Here is a 10,906-nt window from a genome sequence, read left to right on the forward strand (position 1 = left end):
GGGAGATCTCCCTCTTTAAAGGAAAATAAATGAACAAATCTAAAAATGTTTTAAGACCCATTTTCATTCTTTCATTCCTAGTAGATGTGAAGCTGTGAGCACACACACACTCACAAACACACACACAAACAAACACACAGACACACAAATGCACAGACATATAGACACAGACACACACACAGACACACACACACAAACACATACACAAAAATACATATACACACAAAGACATACACACATACATGCAAGTACACACATACATAAACACACATACACAAACACAGATACACACAAAAACACACATGTACAAAAACACACAAACACACAGGCACACACAAACAACCGACACACAAACACACACATATACACAAAGATACATATACACACATACACAAAGACACACATACACACACACATGTCCTCAGGATCCTGCCTGCTGGCAGTCACCTCAGCCCTCCACAGCTCCATCTCCTGTGTCTACCCACATGCCCATGGCCCTTTGTGCCTTCAGCAGCAGCCTCCTCTGGCCCAGGGCCTGTGCCCTCTGTTGAGTGTGAAAGACAAGTGGGACCCCCGACAGCAGCAGTCGTGTGTGCCCCAGGCTCTGGGAGCTCCTCCAAGGCCCCTGTGGTGTCCCGTATCTCCCAAGTGGGCTCCAGGTGACACCCGCTAAGCCCTGGTTCCAGGGTCCTGCAGGTCTCAGACAGGAAGAAGACCTGTGACTTGGGCTGAGCTGGGCTGTGGGACACAGGCTTTGGGGCAGCCCAGGCCTGGGGACAGAAGGACCTTGCTCCTGCTCAGGACCTGTGGCCAGCTGTCTCTTCCTCCACACCCCAGCTAGGAAGGCTCAGCTCCCCTCAGCCATCAGAGCATTTCAGAAGCAGACAAGAAGCACCTGGCCCACCCCTAGAAGGAAAGGAACTTGGTGTGGTGTCTGGGTTGGCTTCTCCTCTGCGGTGGGACTCACACCTGCTACCGTGCATCCATGGCCTCTCGCTGCTGTCATTTCCCATCTCCTATGGGCAGACCCATTGCCCAGGCCCCCTCCTGCCCTCCTGCCCCTATTGGCACAAAGTGAAGGCCTGTGGGACTCAGGGAAGCAGGTGCCCCTCTCAGGGCTCTCGGGGGTGGGGGTGGGGCTGTTGACTCAGCAGCAATAAGAGTCCCCCATTCTTCTCCAGGACAGGTGCTGCCTCACCCAGGACCCCATCTAAGTCTTCTCTAAACTCCCTCTCCCAGTTCACATGCTGGGCCTGAACTCCCTTCCAGTTCTCATGCATGCTGCCCTGGGACTTTCCCAGTGGGGTGGCTCCACCCTACTGAATGCATAGCTAGGGGACTTTGGAGTTGCTTTCAATGCCCTTGAAACCTGAGGGAGCCTCTTCCCAAGACCTGGCTCAGGTTCCTGTGCACAGGATGCTGCTTCTTGGTGGGAAGATAGCACAGGTCTCACAGGAAGGCCCTCCCTGGCTTCCGGGATCTACAGGGCAGTTGTGACAAAGCTCTGAGCAAGACATGGAAACATTTGTGAAGGGGGATGTGGGTGTACAATGGAATATCAATATCTCTAAACAGGGATCCAGTGGGAAAAGAGAAAGGGACAGTATAGCAGCTGGATCCACCAGAGAGTAAGCAAGCAGAAGATGAGAGTGAGCTTGGAGTCTGACGCTTAGGTTCGAGGCAGCATGAAGCACAAACATGGCACGAGGATTTGGGATTCGTAGGCACTGGGAGTGGACCTGTCCCAGGAGGAGATGAAAAGCAACAGGGCTCAACAATGCGTGCACAGCTAGGATGGCTCCCACCCCAATCACACCATGAGCCGTGTGCCCTCAGCAGCCCAGGTTCCAGGCTGGCTTCTCACCCTGGCCGTCTGCTCCCTCCCAGGCCAGGACAGTTGTTGCAGTCAGGCCTCCTCACATGCCACCTCTCACGGAGGGATCTGTGCCCCAGGTTGGCACAGCTTTTGCCTGGCGGGGGATTTGAGCCCCCATCCCTCTATCCCTATGCTCACAGTCACTCTAGTGTGGAATGGGAGACTTTGGTTGGGATTATTAGCCCAGGGAGGCCTAAACTCATCCTGGATTCAGGAAAGGAGAGTTTACTCAGAAGAGGAGGAGAAACACAAGCCCAGGAACACTCTTTTGGAGAAATGTCCTGAATGTCTCCTTCAGGGAGCTGGGGACAACTTCATTAATCCTGGGACGAGTGGCTCAGGCCTCGCCCTGCTGCTGACCCAGGTCTCCAACTCCAGACCGAGACATGGGCTCCTATGGACGCCTAATGCTGATGGAAGGACGTGAAGACAACGACGTGAGGTCCCGAAGATTTATTTCAGCTGAGCACCAGTGACCCATCAGGGAGAACTGCTGACAGAAACCCAGGCCGCCCGCCTCCCCCAGGGCAGAGGGAATGACCCCCGTGTGCAGGATGCATGATCTCCAGTGCTGCTGTCTCTTGTACTGATTCTTTTTCACAGCTGTTCCTGCTACAGGCAGGGGTCGGGAGGCTGACTGATATTTTACTCTGCCTCAGGAATTGTTTTTTCCTTGACAGTGGTAGTCATAATTGTCCGTACTCGTGAGGCCATCCCGAAGAGCAGAGCAAAAATTAAGCAATAAAGGCGAGCAAAGACAACTCTCCAATAGATCACTGGTGCCATGCTAAACCTTATTGTACGCACTCTTTTAAGAGGCGGTCCACTGTCCAAACTTCCACCAGAACCTGTATTTAGGCACGCCGGGGGATCCCAGCCCACATGGCAGTGGCAGTTCTTTTTATTGTTGCAAACTCCTCTGAAATTGCACTTCTGAGGGGAACAGTCATAGTTCAACTTATCCAAAGTCGTATTGCACTCGCTGTTAAAACAGAAACGCCCATTAGCACAGGGAGTACCGTTTCTCACATGTCCAACATCAATTGCTTCATTCCCACGGTGTTCATCCAGTCCAAAACAGAAGACACCTTCATATAAAGACTGATGGAATGAAACGTGCTCCTGCAGCTGGGGAATCCGAGTGACGTTGGTGCACTGCAGCTTTCCACACTTGTTGTTTTCTTTAGTACATCCAGTGTGTAAACGAAATGTTTCCTTTCTAGAACAATGGCCAAATCGGAACCCTAATTCATTTATCCAGTAACAGCTGTCGTGACCATTCTCAGCATCTTTACCAAAGATCTCTTTGCAGTGGATACTGCGGTCAGTGCAGTTCCCCTGATAGCAGTAGCCCTCTTCAGTGCATGGGGTTCCATCTTGCAAATAAAAATCATCAGGGCATGTGAAGGTGGACCCCCGACAGTACTCTGGAAGGTCGCATATGTTCTGGACGGGTCTGCAGAGAGTCCCAAGAGGGGAGTAGGTGCAGTTTGTGCAGCACTGTTCTCTATCACAAACACTTCCAGGTGTGAAATCACAGTTGGCTTTACAACATTTGCTGGCATGACACTGCTTGAAGGAGCCACAATCACATTTCTCCCCTCCCTCTATCTTACGATTTCCACAACGTTCCTGAAGTAGAGTTTTATTATGATAGTCATGGAAGTCTGAGAAATAGCATTTTGAAGTAAATGGCCCAACTATATGTTGAATATGAGTAAAAGAACAGTTGCTAAAGGAATCAGTCAGCTGAGGGTATATGTACATTACACAGGTGGCTCTTCTATTGCAAATGCACCATGGTTCGTCAACATCCACACCCAAGAGTTTTGCCTGTTGGTGTGCAACTACAACACCTAATGAAAAATAATGTCTGCCTTGGTACCCAAGATAGTTAAATGCTCTACGGCCACACACCCAATACCCACGAAGTTCATACTCACTTTCATGTGGCCTAGTTGGTGTAAATACTGTGGCTGAGTGTGGATAAATAGCTGGATATAACACATTAGCATACAGATTAAATAATGGACTTCCTGGAACTCTATAGTCATCAATAGGGGATACCGGATCTGCTTGATCATATATGATTAGGTAAGAAACATAAATCTCAGCATACATAGTTCTGAAAAGATTATCAACAACACTGTACAAATGCATTATAAATTGGACGGATTTTGACACATTGGTGAATACCTGAAACAGTCCATTAGTAATTTGAACATGATGCTTCACACGGAACATATGGGCACTGTACATCATAAAAGAGAACCTGGGAGCCACAGTGCTGTTCACCTCAGAGAAGAAGGGGTCCATATCCTCCTTGTGTTCCAGCGTATACATGGGCCCCGTGGCGTTGTAGTCGGCCACTATCTGAGAAACGATGTGTTCAAACCTGTGCGAGTCCCTGAGGGGTTTGATTTCGTAGGCAAGGTCATCCAGCTTCATGATGCCTTCCAGGCCCCCATAGCAGGTGTCAATGGTGACGGTGGACAGAGGAATGTCCTGCAGGTGGCCGAGGTAGTAGCAGTCCATAGGAATGTAGGGATAGTCCATCTGCAAGGCTCCTTGGTCATCCTGAGTCATCATTAGCAGGTGTCCGGGCCAATGAAGCTTCTTTCTCCGCATACGGATGACGTGTCTTTGGCCCCCAAAACGCAGGCTGTAGGAGAGCCAGCCTGGCACCTGAACACCTTTGCCCTGGTGCAGCTCCTTCCTGGGAATCACCACCTCAGACGAAACATAGCGCCATGAGGGACGACCAGGGGAACTCTGGCCCGGTTCCAGGTGCGCCCAGAGCCCAAGCAGGAATAGCGTGACTGATCCCTCTGCCAGCACCATGGCCCAGCTCAGGCATATGTGTCCGAGGAGTGGGCTTGGAAAAAGCGTCCAGAGAGCCAGATCCCAGGCATCTGCTGTGGCCTTTTCACTGCCAGGGGCACACTGACAGACGACACAGGTCCTCCCCAGGCTCCCTGAGGGTTTAGACAACAGAAGCAGGGCGTGGCAAGTTTGGGTCTGGGCATTGTGTCATCAGAGCTCAAGGGGGCTGGGGTCAAAGGGCCCCGCACAGCATCAGTATCTCCCTTTGGTCTTGGCAACTCGTTGTGAGCAGCAGAGTGTCTGGAAGATGCAAGCCCAGCCGAGGTCTCTGCATGGGAGTGCTCAGCAACCTCCAAGAGGAGGGCAGTGGCCCCAGGAACAGGGAGCAGGTGTTTGCTGATCAGTGGTGGGCATCAGGGTTGGCTTTGGGTCTTCATGGGAGACCTTGGTGTTTCTCTTCCACAAACGCATGGTTCCTCTGACACTTTCAGTGTCCTGTCCCCAGTGTCTCCATTTCTCTGCAAACACAATCTCCGGAATCCATGCAGAGACCCCTTTATGGAAAGGGGAAGAGACTAAGCTTACAGCCGCAACAAATATGATTTTCTTTTCACTTTTGTAGGTGATAACTTCTGAGCCTGTAACTGCCTATAGTGATCATTCAAACAGATAAATAAAGCTTGCTTGTGAATTCAGAGCTGTCCTTTAGAAAGTCTGCTGTAGCTCTAGAGCAATCTGGTCCTCTGTGATCAGCGTGACCAGAGGTTTCCTGTGTGTTGTAAAAGGACGTGAAGGGGTACGAGTAACAGGGGACATAGTGAGCATGGGCTCCAGGCTGAGTGGGCCTCCTCCTGATCAAGGAAGCCCTGGACTCGCTAACACAACATTTTTCCTCTTTCAGATCTCAGCCAGACAATGTGCTGTAGCTGCTTAGTCGTGCAGAATGTCCTGCTGCATTCTCAGGACGAAGTCAAACACTCAAGCAAGTTTATCAAGGACCTGTGCTGACACGCCAGATGCCCCGTGACCAGACCCACAGCCGCCTCAGCACTGACCCAGCAGCCCCTCCCCACTTTGTACTCCTTCACAGGCCAGCCTGTCCTCACTGAGGCAGGGCAGGAGTTTTGAGAGCCCAGACTCTGCTATTGTCCTCATCTATCAGAAGATTAACCTTTTCTGTCCTGTAGCCTCAAACTTGTCCTCCTTATTCGCATTCACCACCACAGACAGGTACCTGACGTTGGGTAATAAACCTGGCATTGAGCCAGCCCGGAGGTGGTGGTTGTGCTTTAAGTGTGTGCCTCGTACTAACTCCTAATGCATAAGGGACTTGCCCACAGCTGTGCACCTGGTCTAGCCCCCTTCATGTTGTTGGAGCCAGGAGGGCAGCCCCAATCCAGTCTCTGCCAGCAGAGATTCTGCCTCCTTGGCAAGAGAGTGAGGACAGTTCCAGAAGCTGCCAGAGTCACTTGGACTCTGGAGAGCTCCCTTCTCATCTGCCTGGAAGGATGTGGTTCCCACAGCTGGAATATTCTTGAGGAACAAATCTTGAAGAGGCAACAACAGCCAGGATCCCTAGGGAAGTACCCTTAGTGTACACACTGCTATCCTGAATCAAACTGAAATATTAGAAATGAAGAATTCAATATGTCAAATAAAATATACAGTGGAAAGCCTTATCCACAGACTCAATAAGCAAGGAGCATCTGAGCTAGAAGAGAAATCCTTGGAAACATCCTAGACTGAAAATAAACTACAAAAACTAACAATAGTGCTCAAGATTTACAGGATATTATCGAACAACAAACTTACTTATCTTATAGGTTCCTGAAAGTGTAGAACAAGAGAATGCATTAGAAGACATGGTCAGTGAGATAATAGCAGAATACTTCCCTAATTTGGAGAAAGAATGGGACGTCCATACAAGAAGCACAGAGAACTCCTAATAGACATGACCAGAAAAGAGCTTTACCGTGACACATTATAGTCAAACTCTCCACAGTAAAACATAAAGAAAATATCCTAAAATGTGCATGAGAGAAACAACAGATTATTAAAGTTTGTTTCTCCAATTAGACTCACAGCAAACTTCTCATCAGAAACCTTACAGGCTAGGAGAGAGTGGAAAGACATAATCCAAGTCTTAAAGAAAAAAATCTGTCAACCCAGAAAACTACCCAGCAAAGCTTTCATTTATAAATGAAGGTGAAATAAAGTCCTCCTAAAATAAATAGAAATTGAAAGAATTTGTTACCACTCATCCAGCCTTACAAATGATGCTTAAGAGATCTGCTACACATAGAAACAGAGAAAAATAGCCAGCATCATGAAAGCATATGAAGGTAAAAAAAAAAATCTCCTAGTAAAGCTACAAATGAAATCCAAAACAAGCAATAGGAATCTTTATGGGAAAGTGGTAGGATCAAAACATTACTTATCAATAATAATCTAGAAGAAATGAATAGATTTCTGGACACATATAATCTACCAATATTGAATCAAGGAGACATAGAAAACCTAAATAGACCAACAATCAAGACAAAGATTGAATTAGTAATAAAGACCCTTCCAACAAAGGAAAGCCCAGGACCTTCTATGAAGCCTGCATCACCCTAATTCTTAAGCCAGAAAAAAAATGCAGCAGAGAAAGAGAATATAGACCAATATCCCTGATGAACATAGATGAGGCCGTCACTAGGCTCACTAGGTTAATCCTCCACCTGTGGCGCTGGCTCCCTGGGTTCTAGTCCTGGTTGGGGCGCCGGATTCTGTCCCAGTTGCTCCTCTTCCAGTCCAGCTCTCTGCTGTGGCCTGGGAAGGCAGTGGAGGATGGCCCAAGTTCTTGGGCCCTGCACCTGCATGGGAGACCAAGAAGAAGCACCTGGCTCCTGGCTTCAGATCAGCACAGCACACCAGCTGTAGAGGCCATTTGAGGGGTGAACCAATGGAAGGAAGACCTTTCTCTCTGTCTCTGTCTCTCTCTAATTGTCTAACTCGGCATGTCAAAAAAAAAAAAAAAAAGAACATAGATGCAAAAATCCTCAACAAAATACCAGCCAATCGAATTAAACAACACATTAGAAATATCATTCCCTTGGAGCAAGTGGGATTTACCCCTGGTATGCAGGGATGGTTCAGCATTTGCAAATCAACCAATGTGGTACATCACATTAACAGACTGATGGACAAAAAACGTATGATCATCTCAATAGATGCAGAGAAAGCATGTGGTAAAACACCCCTCATGATGAAAACCTTAGGCAATTTGGGTATAGAAGGAACATTCCTCAACACATTCAAGGCAATTTTATATGGGAATTCTTTTTTTAAACTTTTATTTAATGAATATAAATTTCCAAAGTACAGCTTATGGATTACAATGGCTTCCCCCCCCCCATAACGTCCCTCTCACCCGCAACCCTCCCCTTTCCCGCTCCCTCTCCCCTTCAATTCACATTAAGATTCATTTTCAATTCTATTTATATACAGAAGATCAGTTTAGTATATATTAAGTAAAGATTTCAACAGTTTGCCCCCACATAGCAATACAAAGTGAAAAATACTGTTTGAGTACTAGTTCTAGCATTAAATCACAATGTACAGCACATTAAGGACAGAGATCCTACATGATATTTTTTTAAAATTGATTAATTTTCTATGCAATTTCCAATTTAACACCAGGTTTTTTTTTTCATTTTCAATTATCTTTATATACAGAAGATCGATTCAGTATACACTAAGTAAGGATTTCATGAATTTGCACCCACACAGAAACACAAAGTGTAAAAATACGGTTTCAATACTAGTTATAGCATTACTTCACATTGGACAACACATTAAGGACATATCCAACATGAAATGAAAGTACACAGTGACTCCTGTTGTTGATTCAACAATTTGACACTCCTGTTTATGGCGTCAGTAATCTCCCTAGGCTCTAGTCATGAGTTGCCAAGGCTATGGAAGCCTTTAGGGTTCTCCAACTTTGATCTTATTCCGATAGGGTCATAGTCAAAGTGGAAGTTCTCTCCTCCCTTCAGCGAAAGGTACCTCCTTCTTTGATGGCCCGTTCTTCCCACTGGGATCTCACTCACAGAGATCTTTCATTTAGGTCTTCTTTTTTTTTTTCCAGAGTGTCTTGGCTTTCCATGCCTACAATACTCTCATGGGCTCTTCAGCCAGATCCGAATGCCTTAAGGGCTGATTCTGAGGTCAGAGTGCTATTTAGGACATCTGCCATTCTATGAGTCTGCTGTGTATCTCACTTCCCATGTTGGATTGTTCTTTCCCTTTTTGATTCTATCAGTTAGTATTAGCAGACACTAGTCTTGTTTGTGTGATCCCTTTGACTCTTAGACCTATCAATGTGATCAACTGTGAACTGAAATTGATCACGTGGACTAGTGAGATGGCATTGGTACATGCCACCTTGATGGGATTGTATTGGAATCCCCTGGCATGCTTCTAACTCCACCATTTGTGGCAAGTCCGATTGAGCATGTCCCAAATTGTACATCTCCTCCCTCTCTTTTTCCCACTCTTATATTTCACAGGGATCATTTTTCAGTTAAAATTTAAGCACCTAAGAATAATTGTGTGTTAATTACATGGTTCAACCACTAGTACTAGAACAAAAAAAAATACTACAATGGATAAAGTATTACATTGTACATCAACAGTCAGGACAAGAGCTGATCAGGTCACTGTTTGTTATAGTGTCCATTTCACTTCAACATGTTTCCCCTTTGGTGCTCAGTTAGTTGTTACCGATCAGGGAGAACAAATGATATTTGTCTCTTTTGGACTGGCTTAATTCACTCAGCATGATGTTTTCCAGATTCCTCCATCTTGTTGCAAATGACCGAGTTTCATTGTTTCTTACTGCTGTATAGTATTCTATGGAGTACATGTCCCATAATTTCTTTATGCAGTCTACTGTTGATGGGCATTTGGGTTGGTTCCAGGTCTTAGCTATTGTGAATTGAGCTGCAATAAACATTAATGTGCAGACGGCTTTTTTGTTTGCCAATTTAATTTCCTTTGGGTAAATTCCAAGGAGTGGGATGGCTGGGTTGTATGGTAGGGTTATGTTCAGGTTTCTGAGGAATCTCCAGACTGACTTCCATAGTGGCTTAACCAGTTTGCATTCCCACCAACAGTGGGTTAGTGTCCCTTTTTCCCCACATCCTCTCCAGCATCTATTGTTGGTAGATTTCTGAATGTGAGCCATTCTCACCGGGGTGAGGTGAAACCTCATTGTGGTTTTGATTTGCATTTCCCTGATTGCTAGTGATCTTGAACGTTTTTTCATGTGTCTGTTGGCCATTTGGATTTCCTCTTTCGAAAAATGTCTATTGAGGTCCTTGGCCCATCTCTTGAGTGGGTTGTTTGTTTTGTTATTGTGGAGTTTCTTGATTTCTTTGTAGATTGTGGTTATCAACCCTTTATCTCTTGCATAGTCTGCAAATAATTTTTCCCATTCTGTTGGTTGCCTCTTTGCTTTCCTGACTGTTTCTTTCGAAGTACAGAAACTTCTCAATTTGATGCAATCCCAAATGTTAATTTTGGTTTTGACTGCCTGTGCTTCTGGGGTCTGTTCCAACAAGTCTTTGCCAGTACCTATATCTTGCAGGGTTTCTCCAATGCTCTCTAATAATTTGATGGTGTTGGGTCATAGATTTAAGTCTTTAATCCATGTTGAGTGAATTTTTGTGTAAGGTGAAAGGTAGGGGTCTTGCTTCATGATTCTGTATGTGGAAATCCAATTTTCCCAGCACCATTTATTAAATAGACTATATTACTCCAGGGATTGGTTTTGGATCTTTGATCAAATATAAGTTGGCTGTAGATGTTTGGATTGATTTCTGGTGTTTCTATTCTGCTCCATTGGTCTATCCATCTGTTTCTGTACCAGTACCATGCTGTTTTGATAACAACTGCGCTGTAGTATGTCCTGAAATCTGGTATTGTGATGCCTCCGGCTTTGTTTTTGTTGTCCAAGATTGCTTTGGCTATTCGAGGTCTCCTGTGTCTCCATATGAATTTCAGCATAACTAACTAAAAAAAGAAGAGAAAAGACCCAAATCAATAAAATCAGTGATGAAAAAGGAAACGTAACAACAGACACCACAGAAATAAAAAGAATCATCAGAAATTACTACAAGGACTTGTATTCCAGCAAACAGGGAAACCTATCAGAAATGGACA

At 45.8% G+C, this 10,906-nt stretch overlaps 1 protein-coding gene across 1 annotated transcript; it reads right to left on the reverse strand.

Annotated features, from left to right (window-relative positions):
- Positions 1 to 2,521: 2,521 nt before the first annotated feature.
- Positions 2,522 to 4,717, reverse strand: LOC133765753 (disintegrin and metalloproteinase domain-containing protein 21-like). The gene has a single exon (XM_062199316.1). The coding sequence runs from the start codon at positions 4,715 to 4,717 to the stop codon at positions 2,522 to 2,524; it is 2,196 nt and encodes a 731-aa protein (XP_062055300.1).
- Positions 4,718 to 10,906: the final 6,189 nt, after the last annotated feature.

Source organism: Lepus europaeus, chromosome 8 (genome assembly GCF_033115175.1).
Source record: "Lepus europaeus isolate LE1 chromosome 8, mLepTim1.pri, whole genome shotgun sequence".
Taxonomy (NCBI): Eukaryota; Metazoa; Chordata; class Mammalia; order Lagomorpha; family Leporidae; genus Lepus; species Lepus europaeus.

Excerpts from the sequence above, each read along its gene's own strand:
- LOC133765753 (XM_062199316.1), bottom strand. The coding sequence starts at position 4,717 with ATGGTGCTGGCAGAGGGATCAGTCACGCTATTCCTGCTTGGGCTCTGG.